The sequence below is a fragment of the Ictalurus punctatus genome, chromosome 4 (genome assembly GCF_001660625.3).
Source record: "Ictalurus punctatus breed USDA103 chromosome 4, Coco_2.0, whole genome shotgun sequence".
Taxonomy (NCBI): domain Eukaryota; kingdom Metazoa; phylum Chordata; class Actinopteri; order Siluriformes; family Ictaluridae; genus Ictalurus; species Ictalurus punctatus.
This window is the reverse complement of record NC_071284.1, coordinates 31045364-31072031: the sequence shown is the minus strand read 5'-3', so window position 1 is coordinate 31072031 and position 26668 is coordinate 31045364. Positions and strand designations below refer to the sequence as shown.

The following is a 26668-nucleotide window of genomic DNA, read 5'->3' as shown; positions in this document are numbered from 1 at the left end:
GAAAAGGAACAAAAACTAAAAAGGAAGAGGAAAAAGAAGAGGAGGAGCAGGACTACAATAATAAATATAATTTTTAAAATTTAATAACAACAGCAACAACAACAATAATAATAAGGGTTTCGGGACTACAATAATATAAATGTATAATAATGATAATAATAATGATAATAATAATAAGAGGATCGGGACAATAATAATAATAATAATAATAATAATAATAATAATAATAATAATAATAATAATAATAAGTCCGGGACTTGTGGGTCTTTTAATGTAAGCCGTGCACTTCCGGTGGAGCGCGCGATCTCGTGTGGCTGGTAGTCGCTGTCTTCGCGCGCGCTCTCGTGTCGCTAGTAGTCGCTGTGTTCGCGCGCGCCTGTCAGCCAGGAGGGTGGGAACATGGAGCGGTAAGTGATGCGATGATCAAATCCACATTAACGTCCACTTTTAGTCAAGTTACCGCGCCACCTACACCGACTCTTACCGGATAAACGCGGCTTCGTTTTTCTTTATAAGTTCTCGGTGCGTTTAAAAAGAAGAAGACTGGAGTCGCTAAAGGGCACCGGGGCTAACATGTTAGCTGGCGAGAAAATCCTCCTCCTCCTCCTCCTCCTCCTCTGCTGCTGCTATCGCTAGACAGCGTTATCCCCCCCTCCTTCCACAACCCACCCCACCCTTACTCCGGTTTACTGCTCTAGGATTGGCTGAACGGTCATATTGATCGAAGTTGTCCAATCGGGGCAGGACCTTCGAGACGCGACTATCCAATCACAGTTGAGGAGGCGGGATTTTCGTTTGGAATACGGGCGAAGAATCAGAACGCCTATGAGGAGGTAACATTAGTTCATATTAGCTGGTTAGCTAAAGGGGGTTATGTAGCTAGCTGCGCGAGCTCTTTACATCCGGTTTGTTTGGGGGTTTTTTTTTGAGAGAGAGAGAGGTGTAAAACGGAAACGAATCACCGTGTTGGTCATTTCAGGGCGTGTTGTTACGTTTAAAGTGTTTGGGTTAGTGTCGGTGTTGTTGCTAAGACAGCTAGTTAAACCCGATTAATCGCGTTAGCTGCTTGGAAACTAAGTGGCAGCAACACACCTGGAGATTTCTTCCACACAATCCCTGAAAATAAACGACCAGGTAGGTTTATTATCTTCTAAACTTGGTTAGTGCTAACTTTATTCATCTCAGCTATTCGACTAGGGCTCGATTCTCAATCTCCATGCTCCCTGTGTAGGTGCCCTCGTAAGTAACCCTTGATACTAATATACTGTGTATGATGTGTTTAGGATTCAGGTGTGTCTTTCGGGTGAGAGGTGCTGCTTTCTTAAATCGTCTGCTGGCTTGCCACACACTCACACACACACACTCACACACACACTCACACACACACACACACACTCTCACTGCAGGGTCTGAATTAATAGCTTGGTAAAGCTGTAATGCCCTGAGAGCTGAGGAGTTTCGGTAAAACCTGACTGACTGAGTTTTAGTGCACTACTTCCTTCAGATCATTCTGATAAAACTCGAACAGATCCAGGCGTCTGTGGGGTTTTTATCGTCTCACCTGCTCACAGATCAGCAACGTGATCGCCAGACTGTCTCTTAGAGTCAGACTGACTCGGTGGGGGTTTTTCAGCACTTTATTAGTTATCTTTAGTACTTATTTTGCAGGGACGAGTCCGCAAATCAACACCGTTTCACACAAATCCAGGATGGTTTTACGCAACTCATCGGAATGTCTTTCTGTTTTTCCGTTCGTGTGATCTCTCAGGTAGAAGATGTACGAGGTGGTTATTTTCACGACACGAAACGACCGTGGGATATTTCACGGTATGCCTGAAAATCCTGTCTATTCAGCAGGGGGAAAAAACCTGTCCGTAACCTACTTGTCTGTAAATTCACGCGAGATTCTCGTCAAGAATAATTTCCACGCGTTACTGCACCCGTATACGTACAGGGTATTTATACTGTCGGCTTTATTTTTATTAGATTTACAGCAGAAGTCTCGATGAGAAACACACCCTCGGGCTAGTTCAGTAGGTCAGAGACTAAGAGCGACGCACTAGAGGAGAACGTTTCGTGAAAACCCGGTCGATTCATTTCACTGGAGTTAAAGAGAGAAAGCGAGCCGGCACGAAGCCATAAATTTAGACGAATAAAACGAATCGGCTACAATAAAAGAAACGGAGGACGGGGTCGGTCTATCTGTGCTGAACCGTAATCTCTAAACGAACACCCAGCCTTTAAAAAGTAATAATATATTTTATTATTTAATATATTTACTGGCATAGAAGCGAGTCAAAATAGCTTTTTTTTTCCGGACTGATTTCCCCAGCTGTCTGTGCGCGTGACCTTTTATGGAGTTTTGTGGGCGTCGTGACATGCAAATGAGCCGTGTCAGGAACGCGCCTCGCGCTTTACAGGCGATCGGCATCGTGTGCGTAGGGAGAGAAACTGAAAAATCCCTCGGGACATTTTTACGCGGAGAAACGTTTATACGATTGGTAAATTTGTGTCTCGGGAGAGCGAGTGCTGCGGCGACGCTCGTCTGAAAACAATCGATAGCAGGACGGCGCAGGACGGATACGGACGTCGCGGCGGCGAAATGTAAACGACGACCCGATTTGAGGTCGCTGAGATTTAATGCAGAGGTTCCCGAACTACGGCGCCATGACAGAAACGCACAACATGCTGAATATTATAAATATCAAAGATGGTTACTTTAGTCAATTTTTGCGTTATCCTCGTGCATAGTTCAGCAATAACAAGGTTTTCCACCCTCGAATAACGGAGACTTTCGGAAACGCCGAAGACCCCGTTTTAGTTTGAAAACTCCGGCCTCGCATTTCAGTGTAAACAGACCAAAACGCAGAAGGCGTGGCTCCGTCCACGTTCGCCCCCTGATTGGGTCTTCTGGATCATTGCGCATCCTTCACTGATTCGTCAAGCTCCTAACACATGACCGTTACGCTACCTTGATCGTATACGCAACGACACGGAGACTGAACCGCAAGCTTTGCTGGCTTCGTTGTCATGTAGCTGGCTGCTACATGCGCGAGGGGCGAGCTACGATTAGAGCGTTCGCCAACAAATCTCATTTCAAGCGGCGTAAGTCATACTAGCAACCAACTTCCTGTTTACACTTGTACGCACGTGCCCAGTGTGCACGAATGGTCATGTGACGTGCGTATTAGGTCGTGTCGTGTGGACGGAGATCGTTTCTGAAACGCAGCGGAAACGCCAGTGTGGACGAGGATCGTTTTCATTTTAAAACGCCGTTTTATAACCAAAACGCACCAGTGTAAACACGGCCTCGGTGCATGGAATCTTTTTTTTTTTTTTTGGAGCAGCGAGAGCAGACCGAGGCTCGCGGCATCGTACCGAGTCTGTCAAGTGGGGCTGTTTGGCAGCGCCTCGCTCTGCTCTCACTGAGGTCATGTAGAATGTATTTCCTGTTTGGGTCCCTTCAGTTTAGGAATGAAAGAAAGGGGGGGGGGGGGGAAAGCACGCCTTGACGCTGAATCGATGGCGGGTCTTGAAAAACGATCCGAAGGCTTTCTTGAAATACGTCCCGTGAAGAGCACGTGGTTTTATTTAGCCGCTTATACGATACGACGTCAGGACTGAAAGACGTTCTAGAAAGAGGGCGAATAAACAGGACGTTTCTTAACAGAAGAATTCCGGTTAGACCGTTAGTGAGGAATAAATAAAACACTTCCAAACATGCAGCTGTGGGAAGAGATCCACACCGAAGGCTTTATTCCTCCTGCACCGCAGCTGTTTTTATTTATTAAAGACCGACACGTTGTACTTTCTATCTTGCGCTCTCTTTTTTTCTTTCTTTCTTTCTTTCTTTCTAATAAGATAAAAGCCCAGCGTTTCGTCATGCTAAGACTGTTACAAACTGTTAGCTCGTCCGTCTTGAAGACGTCAGAAAGCACCGTTGTAGCTTTACCTCTGACACTGGAGACTCCTTCCGTAAACCACAGAAGACCACCTCACCGAACGACGTCATCATGGATTGATCTGCGTCCGCCACGTGCAATTCCACTTCCTAGTTTGAAACGGTTACTACGGTAGAGGAAGAGACCTCGTCGAAACCTCGCTAGTTTTTAAGCGTAGGCTAGCTAGGGTTAGGGCCGCGAAGTGGGCGTGGCTTCTTCGGGATCTGTTTTTCCGCTAGCGGAGCGCGAATAAGCCGGACGTTTGTCCGTGTTGTGTTCGATATTTCACTTACTCCGTGTAAATCTTTTATGTATAGACCTGTATAAATTGTATTTAGAATACAATTTGTGTTTCTAGCGATATACGACGTTCGGTTGTACTGAATATCAGCACAGCTGGAGCTATAGTCCGTATGACTGCACGCTCACTCCAGGTATGCGATGTTTGTTGGCAGCCTTTCAGCTGTACTCGTGTATGGAAGAGTCGTGGTGTCGTAACACGCGATTACAGACCGCTAGACGTCTTCTCAGAAAGGTTTGTCAGAATATTGGGGTATGGGTATCACTTCATCTTCTTCGTTTCGCTTCATGCAGACCTATATTCAGACATTTATTTTCTGAATCATCACCCTGATGGAAGCTGCACCGTCTGATTAGTCATCCTCAACGGATTAATTAAGTGGTCGTGTTACCAGTATTCATTAATATCCTAAATCAGAGTTTATTGGAAATTCTCCACGTGTGTGTGTCTGGAGTGTGTTCTTCCGCTTATACCACAGAGATTTTCCAACATTACAGTGTTGTGTTAAATTGCCCCGTGTGTGTGTGTGTGTGTGTGTGTGTGTGCGGGGGGACCCTGTGATGGACCAGCATCCTGTACAGGGTGTGTTCCTGCCTCACGCCCCATAATAGACTTCGAGTCCACCCTGACACTGACTTCGATAATGCGCTTCCTGATGATGAATTAATGACTTATGACAACCACCTGTATTAATAATTCTGTCTCTCTCTGGGTCTCTCTCGCTCTCTGTGTGTGTCTCTCTCTCTGTCTGTCTCTCTTTCTCTAGCTCGTTCTGTCTCTCTCTGTCTCCCTCTGTCTCTGTGTGTCTCTCTCTTGCTCTGTGTCTGTCTCTCTCTTTCTCTAGCTCTTTCTGTCTCTCTGTCTCCCTCTGTCTCTGTCTCTCTCGCTCTCTCTCTGTGTCTCTCTCTGTGTGTCTCTCTCTCTCGCTCTGTGTCTGTGTCTCTCTTTCTCTAGCTCTTTCTGTCTCTCTGTCTCCCTCTGTCTCTATGTCTCTCTCGCTCTCTCTGTGTCTCTCTGTGTGTCTCTCTCTCGCTCTGTGTCTGTGTCTCTCTTTCTCTAGCTCTTTCTGTCTCTCTCTGTCTCCCTCTGTCTCTGTGTGTCTCTCTCTCACTCGGTGTCTGTGTCTCTCTTTCTCTAGCTCTTTCTGTCTCTCTCTGTCTCCCTCTGTCTCTGTGTCTCTCTCTCTCGCTCTGTGTCTCTTTCTCTAGCTCTTTCTGTCTCTCTCTGTCTCCCTCTGTGTCTGTGTGTCTCTCTCTCGCTCTGTGTCTCTCTAGCTCTCTCTGTCTCTCTCTGTCTCCCTCTGTCTCTGTGTCTCTCTCTCTCGCTCTGTGTCTGTGTCTCTCTTTCTCTAGCTCTTTCTGTCTCTCTCTGTCTCCCTCTGTCTCTGTGTGTCTCTCTCTCGCTCTGTGTCTCTCTTTCTCTAGCTCTTTCTGTCTCTCTCTGTCTCCCTCTGTGTCTGTGTCTCTCTCTCTCGCTCTGTGTCTCTTTCTCTAGCTCTTTCTGTCTCTCTCTGTCTCCCTCTGTCTCTGTGTCTCTCTCTCTCGCTCTGTGTCTCTTTCTCTAGCTCTTTCTGTCTCTCTCTGTCTCCCTCTGTCTCTGTGTGTGTCTCTCTCGCTCTGTGTCTGTGTCTCTCTTTCTCTAGCTCTTTCTGTCTCCCTCTGTCTCTGTGTCTCTCTCGCTCTCTCTCTGTGTCTCTCTCACTCACTCTCTCTATCTTTTTCTCTCTCTCGCTGTCTCCCTTTGTCTCTCTCTCTCTCTCTCTCTCTGTCTCTCTCTCTCTGTCTCTCTCTCTCTCTGTCTGTCTCCCTCTCTCTCTCTCTCTGTCTCTCTCTCTCTGTCTCTCTCTCTCTGTCTCTCTCTCTGTCTCTCTCTCTGTCTCCCTCTCTCTCTCTCTCTCTCTCTCTCTCTCTCTCTCTCTCTGTCTCTCTCTCTGTCTCTCTCTCTCTCTTTATCAAAGTGTAGTGGTATGTTGTAACAAGCCCGATTAGTAAAGCTGCGCTGTCTCTTGTTTCATGTTTCCTTTGTTTTGTTTTGTTTCTTCTTCCCGCCTTTGAAGTGGAGTATATGAGTCATCTTATTACCCGAGTTTGTACCTGTTTGTGTGTTTGTGGTTGGTGCAGGAGGCCTCCACATTCTTTGGGATTTGTTCCGATGTGAAATGATTTCCTCCTCCCAACAACCCGAGCGACCTTTTCTCCTCACGGGAGTCTTTGGGAGAGCTTGAGTTTCTGACTCGATCGTACGAGTCCCACTCGGAGCTCGTAAGCTGCGAGTGTAGCGGGCGTGTTAAGCGGAGGTTCGCGTTACAGTAAATCATTATCCGTCGCGCTGATGGACTGGTTGGAAAAATTCCCTTGTACTGTAGCGTGATTTTGTCTGACCTTTTTTATTTCCGACCGAACAGTTGAGACCTTTCTCACACCGCTTTCTCAGAACTTTCTCACACCGCTCGTGTCGCCATGTTTAGGTGCTGAAAGATGGACCACTTTCGGCAGTGTACAGACCATTTCACGGGCATAAACGATAACGAACCAGTTACAGTGCTACTGCGCATGTCTGGCCCTGAAGCGTTTCTAGTAGCGCCGGGAACCCCAGACCCGTCCGAACAACACGACCGGCGCGCGCTTTTTTTTAGGTCTAGCTAAAAGTGAAGAGGGAACGTGTTGACAGAAACTGAAAATAAAGGATGAAGCGGTGTTATCGGACTCTTTAAATACGAAGGAAGTGGTACCGTTATCACTCGGCTGATACCGAGTGCGTCTACGCGAGAGATGCGGTAAAAGCCTCTCGCGGTCTGGATGCTTAGGATTATTTCCTTAGCGGAGAAGTTGGGACCGTTTGTTGGTACAACGTGGACGAGGTTTGTCTTGTGTTTGGTGAAAGCTGGAGCAAGTCGAGCGCTGTCAGAAACGTACACTACATGGTCCAGAGCTCAGATGAGCGAGGACGATGTTAGTGGACGTGGATTAATGCACGATGTTAATAAACACCACTGATATTGTTTATAATCCCATCTCTCGCGCTCTCTTTCTCTGTCTCTCTCTCTCTCTCTGTCTCTTTCTGTTTCTCTCTGTCTTTCTGTGTCTCTCTCTGTCTGTCTCTCTCTCTCCCTGTCTCTCTGTCTGTCTCTCTCTCTCTCTGTCTCTTTCTCTTTCTCTCTGTCTTTCTGTGTCTCTCTCTCTCTGTCTGTCTCTCTCTCTTTGTCTGTCTCTCTTTCTCTCTCTCTCTCTCAGTCTGATGTCATTGTGGAGCAGGTGTTATGGGATTGGATCCTTCTTTCCCTCAGGATAAAGCTTCACCTTTTGCAAATGTGCTTATGTCTCTTACATAAGAGAACACCGTCGCCTCGGGTCGCTCTCGGATCTGTTTCAGCCGAAGACAAACACACACGTGACCCATGTCCTCAATACCGAGTAACAAAACGATAAATAGCAATAATAATTATAATGATAATAATAATTGTCTATTGGGGGATAAAATAAGTTTAGTCCGATCCTGTAATGCATTTTTTCTGTATTTTTCTGAAGTCCATTTGCCCCCCCCCCCCCCCCCCCCCAAAAAAAGTGAAAAATCTCATTTTACAGCTCAGTAACTTTTAAAGGGGGAAAAAAAATACCGTTTGCATTTTATTGTTGGAAATTATCATGCCATCTCTAAATATTAATAACAAGGCTTGAAATGAACTTTTTTTTTACTTGGTAGTAACTTTGAAAAAGTCAGGAACACACACCGACGATAAAGGAGCACCACAGCTGCAATTTATTTCTATATACTTCTTTTATTTATATATTTCTTTTATTTCAAAACACCACTCGTGCTTAAAACGTGTGGATTCCGTGCCAAACACAGTGATACCTGCAACCTCTGTATGGAGGTAAACCCGTGCCAAAACACTTATCAGGAAATGGAAAAATAAATGCCTCGTACGCAGAGGGTCCGGGGATGACATCGTGTCTCTCGTGTAAGACCAGGTAACGTCACTAAGTTTCACTACAGTGGCAGCCAGCCAATCAGAGCTGATTTCTAAAAAAATGACCGCCAATCATATTTGATGCTACAGTCATGCCGGCTGGTCCTGCCCACCGCTGACAGAAAGATCCCGTCACTGTATCAGCTCACAGCAGGAACATACTGTGCAGTAATTAGCAAACGCTTTGTAGAGAAATGAAAACCGCTCGCACCACAACAATTATTTTCACCCGCACACATGCACGGATTGAATTTCGGGAGCACATGCGACCACAGTGGCTGCAGTTTGAGCCGTGTAATAATAATAATAATAATAATAATAATAATAATATTCATCATCGTCATTGTCATAATGATCCGTGTAATTTGTTAGAGGCTTATTTGGATCTTTTTATCTGTTGTTCAGCAGCATCTGCTGATAGTTTTGCTCAGTGAAGGATTATATACCGGGCATAACGTGCATTGTGTGAATGCTCAGATTTGAGAGAAATACACACTCGCGCTCACGAACAGCTGAAGAGACAACGGTCATCTTGTGCACAGAAGCAGCCGATCGTGAAGCCCCTGAGAGTCGCATCGTGATGTGGATTTAAACATCAGCAGCAGCACCACTCCATGTGTTGTGATTCTTCACTGTAACACGGTTTTGTCTTTGTGTGTGTGTGTGTGTGTGTGTGTGTGTGTGTGTGTGTGTGTGTGTTGCATGATGAAGTTGTATTTGATGATGATATGTTCAGCTCCAGGACGTGTTTACAGGGATGTTTTGGACCACACACACTTCTTGTCACTGATTTCCACGAGGAACGTTCAGTGAGTTTCCCCGCTCGCGATATTGCTGGTCACATGGCTTGGGGAAAAAGAGAGAGACAGAGAGAGTGTAAAGTCTCACAAGCAGCACGTATTCTCTTGATTTTCTGCCTCCAAAGCTCCAGTGAAGACAGACTACCTCCTCATCAGCAGGGTTGCACCAGTCTTTATTTCATCTGCTCAGAGTAGATCTAATCTTCTCTAACAACAGACACGTTCCTCTCCTCACTTTCCTCATCCATGGACCTCCTCTGCCCTCTATCCTCTAAGCCCAGGAAGATTTCTTACCCCTTTCCTTGGCTGTCGGATTTGTTAGGCAGCGATCGGAGAGAACTAAGAACATCAGAGAAAAACTCGACACGGATCTCGCCTCTTACTGTGCTCTCCTGTCCAAGTTCTCATCTAAAGTGACTTCTGCTAAGACCGCCTTCTACAAGGAAATGCTGGAAACTTCTGCACAAGACCCTCGCAAGCTCTTCAACTTTTCTGCACTACTCAACCCACCGACTCCTCCTGCTCCGTCCTTCCTGACTGCCGAAGACTTTCACTTCTACCCCGACTCCGACACTACCCACTGAGGATTCCTCTTCTCCTTCACTGGCTCATTTTTCTAATCTAGCAACAGAAGAGATCCTGCAGGTCATCTTGTTCTGCAATCCTACCACCTGCCCATTGGTTCCAATCCCTTCCACAATGCTCCAGACCATCTCACATGACCTCCTCCCCTTCATCATGACTAACAATGGCTCCATAACCTCTGGTCATGTACCAACTACATTCAAGAGAGCAAGGGTTATTCCTATCCTGAAGAACCCACTCTGGATCATTCTGACATCGGCAACTACCGACCGATATCATCTTTTCTTTCTAAAAACCCTTGAATGCACTGTCTCCAATCAACTGTCTCTATACCTCTCACAGAACAACCTCCAAGATACTAACCAGTCCGGCTTCAAAGCGGCACATTCCACAGAGACCGCCCGTTTGGTTGCCAAGGAGAAGATACATGCTGCTAAATCAGTCAAACTGTTATCAGTCCTCATCCTCCTTGACCTTCAGCAGCGTCTGACATGGTCAACCACAAGACTCTCTTGCCCACCCTCATGAGTCTTGGAATTTGTGGTGCAGCATGGTAGTGGTTTGCTTCTCCACATCTGCTCCCTACAGATTCTCCACTGGTATCCCTCAAGGCTCAGTACGTGGTCCTCTTCTGTTCTCCCTATATACCCGATCTCTTGGTGAGGTCATATCCTCACATGGGGTCTCATACCACTGCTATACAGATGACGCTCAACTCATCCTCTCCTTCCCTCCCTCAGATCCTCTCGTTTCTACTCAGATCTCAGCATGTATGACAGACATCTCATCATTGATTTCAGCTCATCAGCTGAAACGTAATCCCAACTGCTGGTCATCCCAGGTGATTCATCACCATGTCAGGATCTTGTGATCTCCCTGGACAACTCTCTGATCCCACCTTCGGTTACTGCATGCAACCTTGGGGTGACCATAGACAGTCAACTGTCCTTTTCCTCTTACATTGCTAATCTGACACGCTCATGTCGACTTCTCCATGACAACATCAGAACGATTCGTCCATTTCCATTCATGCAGGACACTCGGGTGCTTGTTCAGTCTCTCGTCATTTCAGTCAGAAAACTGCATGTGCTATGCAAATATGACGTTTTTAACTTCTAAAAGAGAGTAGCTTTCTGATCTTTCTATAAATAGCTCTATTATTATTATTATTATCATCATCATCATCATCATCGTACCAGTTCTTCATTTAAACATATCCATTATACTCAACAGGGCTCTCTGAAGAGTACAACGACTACATTTACAATTTCTACTTTTATTAAAGAATGTTTCATTGTGCTTTCTTAACCATTTAACCAAGTCCTGATGACTTCCTGTTACAAAGCGCCGACACTGGAGATTCCTCCCTTTTAACAAAAAACAAAAAAAACTTTCACAAACGTGTCCTTACGTCAGACTTCACCATCTCACCGATGATACGTTTTCCGTCATTAAATGCCGTCTCGAGTTGTGTAGAGCGTCCCTGTGAATTAGCCGTTACTATAGAAACGATAACGTTTCTATAAGGAGCGGTAGGCTACTGTAAACCAATCAGATTTGAGATGAGAAGAATGGAAATCTGTGCGCTAACCGTATCGCAACACGGAGGCCTGGTTCCTGTCGGCAAACGTGCTGTTAACGTTTATTCGTAATTGAACTCTCACGCAGGTTTATACTGTGTCGTAGAGCATCAGCGAGTTCATGTGGAGTCCGTAACGTGCGGTGTGTTACTCATGCTTGCGAGGCCACCAAAGACACGGAAAGGGAACCGTTTTCCGACGTGAATCAGACGGGAGTTTTGTAATTGGCAGGAACTATGGAAACTTGTGTTTGTTTGTTTGTTTGTTTGTTTATTTATTTTAAGTTGTTGTTTCTTTTTACTCCAGTCAGAAGAAATGTGTTCTCATAGCCGGATTACGGGATCCCGTGGTTAGGCTGCTCTCTGTGTGTGTGTGTGTGTGTGTGTGTGTGTGTTTAAAGTAGAGAGGGCAGCGCTTTTTCTTATTCGGTTTCCAAGGTAACGTGTCCTCCGCCTGTCTGCTCGCCTGCTCTGTTTGCATGTGAAATTTCCCTAGAGAAGCTCAGACAGTTGTATTGCTGACTTGCGGAAATCTTGGAAGTTTAGCCATTTGGCGAAGTCGTGTTGTCGGTCTGAAGCGTGCGCATTCGGCGTCAGGCGTGCGGACGTCGGTGCACGGCGTGTTCGGACGAAGCAACTTCCAGGCTCGCAGTCGTACAGATTTGCCGACTGTTTATTAAGTACGTAGATGGTAGGACGAAGCACGTAAGCTACGGCGGCTGGTTTATAGATGCAGCGCTACGTGAGAAAAGCTGTTTAAACCTAGGAAGTAAATGGTGGAAATTCTACCAAGATTTCACAGTATGATCATGTCGTAAAAATAAAATTTAAATTAAAATGCACAAGCTGGTGGTTAAAAAAATAAATAAATAATGAAAAACTATAGTACAGGTTCTTACAGTACGAACGTCTGTTATTTTTCCACATCCAAATACCACAGGATTTAACAATAAATCAGATACCCTGGTGGTTGTTCTTTCTTAGAAAGACTTAAAGATCCGTTACACTGTCAGTATTTATCACGTTCTGGTTATTAGCTGAAAGAGACCGGGCGAGAGAGAGAGAGTGATTAAGAGGAAAACTTGCATGTTGAGCGAAAAGTAAAAAAAAAAGTGAGATTCATTTTAATCGCGGTTTTGTAAAAGCCAGCGTGAGGGCAAGTATTGATCAGTAACCACGGCTAACGGCGACATCCCTAGAGGAGACCAGACTTGTGAAGAATCGCTCTTTTGAGGAAATGAAATTAACCGACGTCTGCATAGCGTTTTAAATACTGACTTTAAAATAGAAAGCACCAACGTGTGCACCCGGGAAAGGCGTGAGGAAGGAATCAGGGGTGAGCGATGCAACAAATTCATCATGTCAGATCTTTACCCACCTTTTAATGTGCAACTACAAAGTATAGGACTGAAATAAATAAATAAATAAGAAACCGAGGGGGGAAAATAATTGAATTGCATAGTTGTGCACACGTGTAAACTAATACTTTGTGGAAGCACGTGTAGATGTTGTTACACCACTCGGGCTTTTCGGGTCGGCGTGGCACGTCTTGACTTGGCAGTATTATCCCCGTCTTTCTTGATGATCTTTTGGTTAAGCTGTGTTCCTTTTGTTGATGTGGACGTCTGCTTTGGGTCAGTGTCGTGCTGAAAAGTCTTCAGACACCGTAAGGGTTTGGACTGAAATCGACTGGTATCTGTAGCTGTTCATGATTCCCTCCACCTTGATAAAATACCTGGTTCTGGTTGAAGAAAAGCAGCTCTTAAGCATGATGCTGTCGCCACCATGCTTCACCACCATCATGCTGCCACGACCACCATGCTTCACCACCACCCCTATGCTGCCACCACCATGCTGCCACGACCACCAGGCTTCACCACCACCACCATGCTTCCACCACCACCATGCTTCACCCCCACCGTGTTTCACCCCCATGCTTCCACCACCACCATGCTTCACCCCCACCGTGTTTCACCCCCATGCTGCCACCATCACCATGCTGCCACCACCATGTTTCACCCCATTCTGCCACCACCACCATGCTTCCACCACCACCATGCTTCACCCCCACCGTGTTTCACCCCCATTCTGCCACCACCACCATGCTGCCACCACCATGTTTCACCCCCATTCTGCCACCACCGCCATGCTTCCACCACCATGTTTCACCCCCATTCTGCCACCACCACCATGCTTCACCCCCACCATGTTTCACCCCCATTCTGCCACCATCACCATGCTGCCACCACCAAGTTTCACCCCCATTCTGCCACCACCACCATGCTTCACCCCCACCATGTTTCACCCCCATTCTGCCACCATCACCATGCTGCCACCACCAAGTTTCACCGTGGGAATGGTGGTGTTTACTTGATGTGCAAGATTTCGGTGCCGGTGTTTGCTAGAACAAACTGCCACGGAAGAAAAAAAACATGATGTCTATAAAAGTAAATCACAAACGGGAAAAAGTTTAAAATAAATAAATAAATGTATTCGGATAATTTCAATAAATTCTAATAATATTTGCAAAACATTCTACTGATAAATGAATCAAATAAATTTATATTTTAAATGTTCAGTACCAAAGTATGATCAAATCGGCTGCTTAAAAAAAAAAAAAAAAACATTCACAATACTTGTGAAGTCAAGATTAATAAATCAAGCTTACAATATCAAGATTAAAACAAACAAACAAACCAACCAATCTTAAATATCCTGTCATGTGATTAGAGGAAGTGAGCGAATAGCTCCTGTGAACTGAATCTTTTTTTTGTTACAGAAACTAGTGGAAAGTGCAGTGTTGAGGCTTCAGCTCATGAATCCAATCTCTTGTACTTATTATGATTCGGGTACTGTTCTCGTACCTGTGTGTGTGTGTGTGTGTGTGTGTGTGTGGAACAGAAGGGGTAATATTGTCTTCTGTCTCTGTTAAACACCAGTCGAGTTGTTTGACCGCAGGAGTCGGAGCGGCGTTCCCTCACAGACCTATAACACGGCGTGCGAGTCTGAAACATGAGCCACGTTCACTTTGGGCCCGCTGCCGAGACGCAGCCTCGCCGAGGTAAATTCAGATCAGGATTATTGAAGGTCCGTGATCATGAAACGTGCGGCTCATGAAGTTTTACGCTTTGTGTTGTCTTTTATTTCTGAAGTGAACCACTTCTCTTACGTTCAGTCGTATCAGCTGCCACTCGTGTGTTAACAAAGTGTGTGTGTGTGTGTGCGTGCCATTCTCCACTCCAGTAGACGACACAGTTGCTTACTGCCACTTGAGCGACTGCTGAGCGTGACCTCTGCCCTCGCCACATTAGGAATGTCCATAAATACTCACACGGAGCTGAACAACTGCGCTCTCTCTCACACACACACACACACTTTGTCCAACAGGTCTGGTTTTTAGTTCTCAGCTCGTTTCTGCTTCTGTTTCAGACGCCTTTTTAAACGCTGCTTCATAAACGACACGTTGACTCATTACGCTGTTTGTAAAATCAGCGTGAAGCCCATTTCGGTTAATTTTACAGTCGCACCGGGGATACGCGGTCTGTCTGCCTGCTTAATAATCTCAGATCAGATTGAAAACCGTGTGGAATTCAGCCGAACATGTATTGTCTGTTAGTCAGATCTTATCAGCGTTCCTGGTTACTTATATCGCAGGTGTGTTCAAACAAAATCTAATTACCGAAGTATGTGGCGACGGAGCAGGCCAGGTTTGTGTGGGTTTATTTTTTCTCTCCTGTATTATTCAGCACGGGTAATGTTGACGGTAAATAGGAAATTCAGGACGTCGGCATTTCTGTGTATTTCTGTAGGAGTGAACAAATCGGTAGACAAGCAGATTTGTAAGGCCTTCAGGAAAAAAGGTTGTAGATGCCTATGAGTCTGGCAAGGGATGTAATAAGATCTCTAAATTATTTGAAATACATCATTCCACCGTACAGAAAATCGTCTACAAATGGCGCGGATTTAAAACGACTGCCGATTCGTCCAGGACTGACCATCCCAGCAAGTTCAGCCCAAGAACAGCCCATCTCAAGGCTCCAAGAATTTCATCAAGGGGTGTGCTAGTAAGTCTCGCAACTGTTGGTGTCAAAGTGCACGCGTCTACAATCAGCAAGAGATTGCACAAATTTGACCTGCACGGGAGGCGTGCCAGGAAGAAGCCTTTGCAAGACTACGATGAGCTCCAAGGAGCATATAGTCAAAGACCAAGCCTTTTAGAATAATGTGCTCTGGACAGACGAATCAAAGATGGAGTTGTTTGGCCAGAGTAACAGCAGACATGTTTGGAGCAGACCAAAGACCGCTTTTCAGGAGAAGCACCTCATACCAACCGTGGTGGTGGAAATGTTATGGTTTAAGGTTGCTTCACTGTCCCAGGGACTGGACAGCTTGCATTCATTGATTCAACTCTGAATTCTGCATCATATCGAAGAGTGCTTGAAGATAACGTGAGATCGTCTGTCCAAAAGCTGAAGTTGAACGAAAGTGGACCTTTTCAAGCGCACTAGCAAATCCACCAGGCGATTGGTCAGAAAGCAGAAACGGAGAGTTAAAGAATGGCCTAGTAAAAGCCCGGATATGAATCCCATTGAAATGTTGCATTGGGTTTTGAACCAGGCAGTACACGCAAGAAAAACCCAACTGAAAGAATATTACATGGAAGAGTGGTCAAAAATCCCAGCAAGCCGATATCAGAGACTGGTGGATAATTATGCAAAACGCCTACGAGAAATTATTTCTGCTAAAGGGCGCAATATTTGTACTACGAAATGGCGTAGAATAGCGCACAAGTATGCGATTTGGGCTGCAACTTTGGTCTCTGTGACCGAACCCAGGCAAGCGAGACGGGCCCAGTCGTCCTGATGGTCACGCTATAGCACAACAGTTTACGTTTTCTTCCACGTTTACGTTTTTCGTGGCCTAAACTGACTTAATCGAGTGTTTTTTTTTTTTTGTTTTTTTTTTTTAAACAGTAGATTTGTGTATAAATGTTGTTTAAATAGGACCACATTAAAATGCACTCTCAGTGACTTGGAGTTAGCTGTGCAAAACATTTGTAACATGATGTCTTACACTGTGTAAAAGAAGCACGACCCTAAGCTCTATCCGTCAGGTTTTAGCTGTAACTCTGCGAGCTGTGCTAGACTCCCAGACGGGCTGTGAGGTAAAACATTCCTCTGCTTCATTGGCACCAGATGTCCAGGACGGCTGTGAGAGCCAAAGCAGCTCAGAGCGCTCTCTCTCTCTCTCTCTCTCTCTCTCCCTCCCTCTCTCTCTCTCTCCCTCCCTCTCTCTCTCCCTCTCTGTAAAAGTATCGGGAATAATAAAACAGTTATTAAAAGTGAATGAATAGTTAGAAACACTTCTGTAGTGATTGTGTTCTAGCTTGTGAGCAGCTTTTTTTTCTAGCACTTCATTTGCAATCATCTTCTCTGAGGATATTTTTTATCTCCTCCCCCCGACCCCCCGGATCAAAGCGTATTCTGTAGATTTGCATTTAAGGATTGAAACGAAACTAATTTACGCGTTTAAACACCGAACGTAGACGATCGGACACGACGCCCAAAGTGTCTAGTGTTTACTTTCTCAGCTTTGGACAAGAGTAACACGAGTCTATAGGATGTTTTTGCTAAAGTATTCCTACATCCTGTCTATATAGATTTCATTAGGAACGCCCCAACTTGCGTGCAATTTTCCGATCAGCCAATCATGTAGCAGCAGCGAGAACGGGCAAGAGAGCAGCGTCAGTTATACGTCCGCCATTTTTCATATCGAACATCGGAATGTGAGCTTGTGACTTTTACAGTGGTATGATTGGTGGCAGGTGGGTTGGTTCGAGTGTTTTCACCCAGAACAGTCTCTAGAGTTTATACAGGATGGTGCGAAAAAACAAAAAACACCCAGCAAATGGCAGTTCTGTTGGCGGACATACCGCGTCGATGAGTTATTTGTAACCGGCAACAGTGAGGACGCTTGAAGAAACCCGAGCCGGTTTTCTCTCTGAAGGAACAGCCGGGAGATAACATTAGTTAGAGAGCTCCCTAAGCTAAACTGGCCCAAGGCCAAGTCTTCTGTCTCTGCCTTTGTCTCAGTCTCAGGGTGCTTTCAGACCTGTAGATCTGTGCTTTGTTCGGAAACGGGAACTTAAACTGTCACAATATTGTTGTATTTTCTCCTTGGCTCGGTTCGCTTTCACAAGGTGAGTAAACTGTCCTCTCATTGGTCAGAGTGCGTGAGTTGATGTTCTGGGGTTCTGCCCATAGCGGTCATCCATCAAGATGGAGAGACAGCAGCTCCACGAGCTTATCGTGGCTTTCTTTTTAGCTGTAGTTACTATAATTGATCAAATTCATATGCTCCACAGAGCGATTCAAGGCCATCTCATTGAGAGTGCTCGGTAAACACTTTCTACGCCTTGGTGGTTTAAGTGAAAGTTGTTCAGACATTAAAATCTCAGCGAGGCGTCGTACGTCGTCTTTGGTCCGAGTTAAACCGCGACTTATGTCGCGAGCCATCAGCGAAGTACGCAGTTCCCGTCACGCGTTGCTATGCAGGTTCGTCGGTGCATCGGGATTGCTTTCTCACCACAAGCGAACCGAGCGCGATTGCCGTGTTTTATATATACGTCTAACCCAGGGGTGTCCGATCGTATCCGGGAAGGGTCGGTGTGGGTGCAGGGTTTCATTCCAACCAATCAGAAGCCACACCTCTACGAAAGTCTTTGAAAGCCAAGATCAACTGATTAAACAGGTGTGGCACCTGCACCCACACCGTCCCTTTCCATGCAGTGTTAATAAGCAAATAAGTAAGTAAATAAATAAACGCACGACAAACCGGTTTAAGGAAACAGGTTCTTCAGATTTGTTATATCAACTATTGGTGTTTATTTAACGAGTGTTCAATAGCAATCTCTAAATTTGTCCGGCATCCATATGACCCGCAGGCTTGTTTGGCAGAAACCAACAACCGTTACAGAGTAACGTCTGCGACAAATTCGGAAATAGCTTACCTGTGAAAGATTTTTGCGTAGTAACGTCAATGCAACAATAAGTAGGCCTGTTTTAGAAATGGAATGCCGTAATGTCTGTGAAGAGACCGAGCGAACAGTCTCGACATTCTGGGTTAAAGATAATTACTTCAGACAGTGTGCATCTGTGCAACATGCCTCCTGTCAACCGATCATACCAGTCTACTCTTCTTTCAACCAGTTGCTCAGGCAGACTAGCTTGTTCACATTTTCAGATGGTAGAGCTGACGTCTTCTTCTGCAGAATGTGGCCCGCCAAAGAGAACAGTCTCTCACATGGAACCGTCGAGGCAGGTGTAGACCTTTTTTGCAATATGGGCCAGCTTACCGTATGCACCTGCCTGCGACGTCCTCTCTAGAGATTTACCTGTGGCTAGAACCTCATCATCAGACTCCGGCGCTGATCCCATCAGTTGGCTGATCCCATCTTCTTCTTTGGAGGCTCTGGCTCCACTTTTTCTCCAGAGGTCTGTGGTGCAGGTTTTCAATCCTTCAGCAACTGCCTCACTTTCGTAACGTGTTCTCGTAACGGTAGTTCCCCTCGAAGGTAGCGTGTATGATGGGTCGCCTCGTTCGGGCGATCTGAATGATGTCTTGAAGCCCCCGGTCCTGAACTATGTTGATGGGCCTGCAGTCTGTGGCTTGCCCCTGCTGCACTCCACCAGTCTCGTTTGACGAGCCCGGCTCGTTGACGCCGTCTCAGCACTAGCATCTTTGCTGACATCAGGACCTTTGACGAGATGGTACTTTAGACTCGTCTCTCTTCGGTGGAAGGACAGTTCATAAGTGCACACAACGTCGGTTTAACGTCCGTCTGGAAGCTTGCCGTTCAGCAGCGCGGGACGCCGTCTCCTCAATACTCGAGTTAGCCGTGGAAAGCTAGGTAACTAACTGCGCTGCGATAACGGGGAGAAGTCGGGGTCAAACTTGATCGAATGATGCGCTAACGTAAACGAGGAATCGTTTACGCCTGATGAAACACTGCAGATTTAACACGTCAAATCGCGTTAATTCGCGCGTCGCAAATACTATAGTGTACACAATCAGTGAGTGTTCAGTGCTCGAGGTCCATGGAGCGGCAGTATGGGCGTGTGTCTGAAGGCGTGTAAGAGAAGATGCAGATCCACGGCAGTAATTATTCTGATTAATTTAGTTCAGGTTAACGTCTTTGTGTTTTTTCGGCGTGTCCGAGTCGGACGCGTGTTCGACAGAACGGTTTTTCCCGCTGTTGGCTCGGGGTGATGTCATGGTGTTTACTCGGACTGTAACAGGGCGTGCAAATGACAAATGTCTTGTCGAGTGTTGTTTATTTCTCTTTTCTTTATCCTCAGCCTCGTAAAACCCAAAGTGTTCCCAACTGTCAACACTTAGAAAAGAAACCGCTGCTTCGACTTCTCGCTGCGAACGTTCCTTACTACTTAACTTCGTAGAGGACATCTCTCCTTCTCTCATTCTCTCCTTTTATTCTTCTCCTCACTCATTCTCTCCCTCTCTCATTCTCTCCCTCTCTATTCTCTGCTGATCTCCTTCTCTCCTTCTTTTATTCTTCTCCTCACTCCCTCTCTCATTCTCTCCCTCTCTCATTCTCTCCCTCTCTATTCTCTGCTGATCTCCTTCTCTCCTTCTTCTATTCTTTTCCTCACTCCTTCTCTCAATCTTTTCCTCTTTCATTCTCTCCCTCTCTCATTCTCTCCTCTTCTCCCTTTCTATTCTCTACTGATCTCCATCCCTCCGTATTTTATCCTTTTCCTCTCCCATTCTCTCCTCTTCTCCCTTTCTATTCTCTACTGATCTCCGTCCCTCCTTCTTTTATTCTTTTCCTCACTCCTTCTCTCAGTCTTTTCCTCACTCCCTCTCTACTGATCTCCTTCTCTCCTTCGCCTTTCATTCTTTTCCTCTCTCCTTCTCTGCATCTCTCTTTTTTCCCCCCTCTCTATTCTCTCTCTCTCTTCCTCTCTACTGATCGCCTTCTTTTATTCTTTTCCTCACTCTCTCCCCTCTGTCTTTTCCTCTCTCCCTTTCTCCCTCCGTCTTCTTTAGAAAGTCGATATGATTTGTGTTTTAACGATCAGTTCTCGCGTTTCTTCCACCGGTGCAGAATCTTCACGCGTCTTCTGATGCATTGTACGAGCGACTATTTCCCCTCGGTGCTCCTCAGCGTAGTCTGTTAATAGTTGTTTTTGAGTAAGTAAATAAGTAGGTAGTGAGGGAGGTTTTACAGCGTTTAGCTCGTGCCGTTTTGATCACATCATCATGTTCCTTTTTAGCCGACTCAGCAGAAGTTGGTGGAAAAATGCACAATGATTCATATGTCCTTTTGCTGAGAAAACTGCTTAAGATTTATAAAGGGAACGCACCTAATGTCTTGCTTCCCCTCTTTCTCTCTCTCTCTCTCTCTCTCTCTGGCTCTCTCGGAGCAGTTTGTTTGGGTGCTGGCACTAATTCTCTCTGCACCGCGACAATGAAAGTGCAGCCAGTCGCATCAATATTGATTGCACTATTGTCCTTTAAATACGCCAGCTCGTGTAACCATACCTACTCCAGTGACAGGGTTTACACACACACACACACACACACACACACACACACACACACAAGTGAAGTGTTTACACACAATGGCCAGTTTTGTCATAGATATCTCGTAATCCGACGTCAGATGTATAATTAATCAGTAGGGGTGTCACTCCGGTCACGATTCGACTCACGATTCAGTTCAGTTTCAATCCTCAGAATATTTGGAACAAAATTCGATGAAAAGTGATGACTGAACAGACTGAATCGTAAACAATGAGAAGTTTTATGAATTCTCCCCAAAATTTGATTGAAGAAACAAAGAATCTGACCTGAGGAAAAAGGTCAAGTGAACTGTAATGAACTCTGTAGCAGAAACGGAGCTCCAAAGTCGGTTAAAGTGCCCGGATTCTGCAGAGTTTGGTGTTTTATAAGCTAACGAAGAGCTCTTTTTGAACCAGTAATGTGCTCATGTAACCGTATAACGTCCCCGAAAGAGCGTGACCAGCGTGCGCTCTATATATTTGTACTTGTGGCACGTCCGGCGTACGAACCGTGCGGCTGCATTACATGCATCATTAATAGCACGTTTCCACGATGCACACCGTCACACGTTAGTCATTAGTTGTGTTTTGGTGTTATTTATTTATTTATTTATTTATTTATTTATTTATTTATATTTCAGTACATATTCAGTGCTTTGACGTATACAAGCCGCTGTTTTGCGATGCACATTGCCGCCCCGGACCCTTACTTGGCTGTGTAATTCACACGCATCCTGGTTCTCTTTAATTCTGTCGCCTTTTTCGCAATCGATTACAGCACGTCGATCGTTTTTAAACCCGAGCCCTTCGGCACACATAAGCGATCATCACGAGACGTCCTTATTTTTCCAGATGCGCTTCTGAGTTTCTCAATCGGATCTTTTTCTTCAGAAGAATCCGAGTTGCTCCTGTCAGTTCAGGTCTTCATAAAGAAGCTTTCTAGGCCTCTTTCGCTGGGCCTGCTGGCACGATCGGGTTGGCTGTTAATCCGTCAGATTTACAACCAGGAACTTTTGTTTAAAAGCCTTCAAATCGACCCCCATCACTCATTTTCTCTCTTCGCCTTTTGAACGCGGTGAGGTGGTGGGGACGTTTGCTTTTGAGGAGGGAGAGGAGTTCACCAAAGAGCCTCTCGACACGCTGTAGCTGAGGTGACACAATGGCCAGGCCGGGTAAACACATGAATCTGTTTGCGCTGGGGTTGGAAGGGAGATTGCTCTTTGTCGTCACCTCCACCCTAATCACACACACACACACACACACACACGGAGACAAGCTGTGGAAACCCATGGGACCTCCAGCACATGATGAAACCCTTCAGTGTTTATTTAATACGACTTTGTGTCTCTCGTTCTATTTGTTACACGTTCACACGTACACACTTTTTGTCAAAGGAAGCGAGGTTTGGAAATCAGTGGAACAAACTATGTGGCGCACAGGAATGTTAGCGCGGTGTAACGAGGATGAGCCGGAGGGGCGAAGTCAACCAGACACATCCTCAGGAAAAGAGTGGATTATTTTTTTCCCCCTTCGGTTTCTCTGTCCAGCTTCATCTTCAGCCAGCAGTAGCCATGTGTATCACATCATAACACACCCGGCAGTGAGTTTTCCAAGCAGGGGTTGGGTGTCCATATTTCCCTAGCAGTAGCAGTAATGAATCGTTTTGTTTTTCCACTGAGGGTACTGTTCGTTCTGTGGGAACAATGCGCCGTAGGTGTATTAATAACTGCTGACTTTTTAGTGTTTGTTTCCCCGAGTTCTATGTAAAATGTTTGGTCGTATCCTGGCGTAAGCGTTAACCAGTTACGAGGCTGTCCTGCTGATTAGGCTTTCTTCAGAACTGTGTTCGCTCTTGAACAGGCTCAAACCGATTGACTAGCAAGACAAAGCTAACCTAGTTAGTCGTCTGTGATCGTTCTACTGCTGGGGAGTTATATCCATTATATCCTGTCCTGAGGTTTGGTGCTTTATAGTATAATATAGGTTTGTATTGCAATCCAGTGTGCTTCTTAGACTTTTAGGCCACGCCCAAACACTTTGGACAGGAAGATTGCAGTCCAGTGTGCTTATTAGAATATTAGGCCACGCCCAAATACTTTGGACAGGAAGATTGCAGTCCAGTGTGCTTATTAGAATGTTAGGCCACGCCCAAATACTTTGGACAGGAAGATTGCAGTCCAGTGTGCTTATTAGAATATTAGGCCACGCCCAAACACTTTGGACAGGAAGATTGCAGTCCAGTGTGCTTATTAGAATATTAGGCCACGCCCAAACACTTTGGACAGGAAGATTGCAGTCCAGTGTGCTTATTAGAATATTAGGCCACGCCCAAACACTTTGGACAGGAAGATTGCAGTCCAGTGTGCTTATTAGAATATTAGGCCACGCCCAAATACTTTGGACAGGAAGATTGCAGTCCAGTGTGCTTATTAGAATATTAGGCCACGCCCGAACACTTTGGACAGGAAGATTGCAGTCCAGTGTGCTTATTAGAGTATTAGGCCACGCCCAAATGCTTTGGACAGGAAGCTGGAAACCAAGCGTGCTTATCTCAGAAATGTGTATTGTGAAATAATTCATCACATCACCCAGGCCTAGTTTTCACTTTACCAAAATTAAAAGGATTTAAAGGATGACGCGTGTATTAAAAAAAATAAATGAAAGGCGTGACAGTGTATACAAAAGAAAGCCCAGACCTAAAGCTTGTTGTCTCATGGGTTTAGAAAACTGTGCTATGTGAGAGCTATAAAAATGATGGTTTGTGCTTTTGAGATATTATACTTGAACCTTTCTGGAGATAAGGGAGACGTGTACAGCTGGAACATTTTGTGCTGGACTGCTGGCCAATGAAGAAAGCACATTTCCAGCCTTCTGGTGCCAGAATTTCTGGTACTTTTGTATATATTAGATTAGATTTCACGAAGACCTCAAGAGCGGAATCTCGGCGTCGTGAGACCCACCGCCGGACCTTTCACCTCATGAACTCCGCTGTGCGCTTGAATCATTTCCCGTCTCCATCGTAGATAAAAGTGTCTCCCACAAGAATCGATGTAAACGTCACCTTTTCATTTCCATGTATGCAAAATCTGGGGCCTCGCTCGGTGCCGGCGATGTTAGAGTGGCAGGGGTGGAGATGGTTTGAATGGCGGTATTGATTCTCTGCGTACAGATCTCCAGTGTCTCTGAACAATGGGACACTTTGGCCCGGTCTCCGAGTGGCTCCGTGTTTCGACATGTCGTGTGTCATATGTGGGTTTCTGAAACACTGGGCTGCATCTAGCACAGCCTGCGCCGGGATATGACCTCATGTTTCTATGGTTTCTCAAGTCTTAGTCATTGCAAAATTTTGAAATGACCCTTTGACCCGAGTCTTTCTTTTTAATCGGGTTTCGACGGTTCGAATGCATGAATAAAGCATTGCTTTATTAAACCATATATAATAGTATATCTTACCGTATACCCTTTTCTATATATAAACCGGTGTGAATTTTAAAAAGCACACTTCCTGTGATATCATTCTGACCCCGTTCTCTCTGTTTTTCGCAGGAAGTGACCGCGAGGCCTTACGGACACGCTGCGCTTTGTGTCGCTTTCACGGAGAATCCGAAATCTGCTAACACACACGCTTCCTATGAAGATTAACTACCTCTGGGGCATTAGGGAGGAACTCTAGACAGGATCTGGATGAGTTTCCCAGCAGCAGCGGCAGTGGTGTGTTATCTCTCTGACGGACTGGATCTGTCAGCCTGCTAGTGTTCAGTCTGTGCCAAGGCGCCGTCGTCCTGTAGCTGGACATTTCACTTTTTTCACTTTCCTTACTGTTGACCAGTGGACCGTTACTATTCTCATAATCATACTGTGGGATTGTTTTTGTTTTTTCTTCGGACACCTTTTTAAAAGTTTTCTATTTTTTATTAGAGGTCTATATACACACACAAACGGGATTACAATACAACGTTATAAGGATTTTTCTTTCTTTTTTTCCCCCCCAGTTCCGTTTGAAGGATATATTATGCACTTTTGGGATTTATTTTCAGGATTTACGGTTACTTGTGGTGTGAAGATAAAAAGATTTGATCTTTAACTCGATTACAAAAAAATATATAATATAGCTACACATTGATCCTGTGTATATATTTTTTGTTTGTTTGTTTGTTTGTTATTGTTGGTCCCCCCCCCCTTCCCCCCCACACGTTGTGAGCTACAGCAGTGCTGCGCGTCTCCTTCGGACGTTCACACGTGACCGTGTTTGTGTGTGTCTCTCTCTCATCACTTCTCTGCCACGATAAGGAATACTGACATGACTCTCTGGCTCATGGAGCATTTAAGCTACCAGTTTACTTGAGGAAAAAACGAAGTTTCCGCGGCCGTACATCGGGGCAGAAATCATTAGCGATTTCTAAATCAAAATAAAGGCAAACCGAGAAAGTCTTTGCCAAGCCCGTGGTGGGAAAAGGGCACTTCCTGGCCGCGTCCACTACTTATGTATTGTTGCAGCGCGCAAGAAAGTAAAATGGACTACAAGCGACGCTTCTTGCTTGGCGGGTCCAAGCAGAAAGCGCAGCAGCAGCACCAGCACCAGCAATACTCGCTGCCCGAGCTGAGCCGAGCCCTTAGCGCACCGCTCGGGACCTCCTGCTCCACCCCGACCCCGATGGCACCTGTAGGCCCCACCCTTTCAGCTTGCCACGATGTTTCAGGCACGGGCAACGCCACGACCGCCGTCGCCGACATCCAGCAAGGGATCTCGAAGTACCTGGACGCTCTGAACGTCTTCTGCCGCGCCAGCGCCTTCTTGACGGACCTCTTCGGCAGCGTGTTTCGCAACTCGCGCTACTCCAAAGCTGCCATGCAGCTCAAGGACGTGCAGGAGCACGTGATGGAGGCGGCCGGCCGCCTCACAGCAGCCATAAAGCCCGAGATCGCCAAGATGCTGATGGAGCTCAGCGCCGGTGCCGCCAACTTCAAAGACCAGAACGACTTCAGCCTTCAGGACGTAGAGGTACGATGCAGGGAATCGACATCGCTTATTACGCTGACGAAATGAGTCAAATTCGACATACAGTAGTAACGTTAGTCACGTGTCCGGTCACAAAGAACCGCTTCAGATTCTACACGTCTCCAGGAACTCTTCTGGATTAGCATTACAGGTTCACTTAAATATACTTAAATCTAGCAATTTAATCTTCACTGGTAGAAAAGATGAATCTTTTTTTTTTTTTTGACGTGTCGATTTGGCCGCTTCTCGAAACTATAGCTTTTTTTTAAAAAAAAAGAAAAGAAAAGTTTTTCCATTATTTGCTGAGTAAACACACTGACCGGAGAGAACAGGGAAATAAGTTCTGCTCATCACTTTGTAAGTTATTTCCATTTATGTGCAATAATATCAAACCCCATCATGTTTCTGAGAAATGTGTTGGAGAGCTGTTCCCTTTTATTACCGTGATCATTCCTTTTTTTTTTTTTTTCTTTTTTTTTCTTCTTCTATCTTTCTCCTAACATGAAATACTTTCAGTGCTGATGTTACAGCATTTGATATGACGATACAGTAGAGAAATGAATGATAGCACAAAACTGATGAACAGTCATTAATAATGCATAATGGCAGCAGAAGTTAAAGCACGTCTCTTCAAAATCACAATCTGGTGAATAAATATGGCAATAATCTGTTTTCTGTACTGTTAGTGTATATAGTTTAATGCGTTCTTCTACTTCTATAGAGGGAGAACAAGTAGTGGGTCGTTTAAGGTGAACTGTAATGCCCCCCCCCCTCCTTTGCACATAGCCATCATTCCTCACATCTCTACTACAGACCAGATAACCAGATTGTGTAGAAAAAGAAACGGAAACATGTTCCTTCGTTCATTCTTCTTCAGTAAGAGCTTCATCCCGGTCAGGGTCTTCGTTGATC

At 45.5% G+C, this 26668-nt stretch overlaps 1 protein-coding gene across 3 annotated transcripts in view; it reads left to right on the top strand.

Annotated features, from left to right (window-relative positions):
- Positions 1 to 321: 321 nt before the first annotated feature.
- Positions 322 to 26668, top strand: part of garre1 (granule associated Rac and RHOG effector 1) — a 48777-nt gene continuing 22430 nt past the window's right edge. Inside the window, exons 1-2 of one of the 3 annotated variants that reach the window (XM_017465748.3) lie at positions 322 to 407; positions 24304 to 25759. In XM_017465748.3, coding sequence (XP_017321237.1) covers positions 25241 to 25759 — 519 coding nt within the window. In that variant the 5' untranslated portion in view covers positions 322 to 407; positions 24304 to 25240. The other 2 variants (XM_017465749.3, XM_017465747.2) reach the window with 2 other exon arrangements.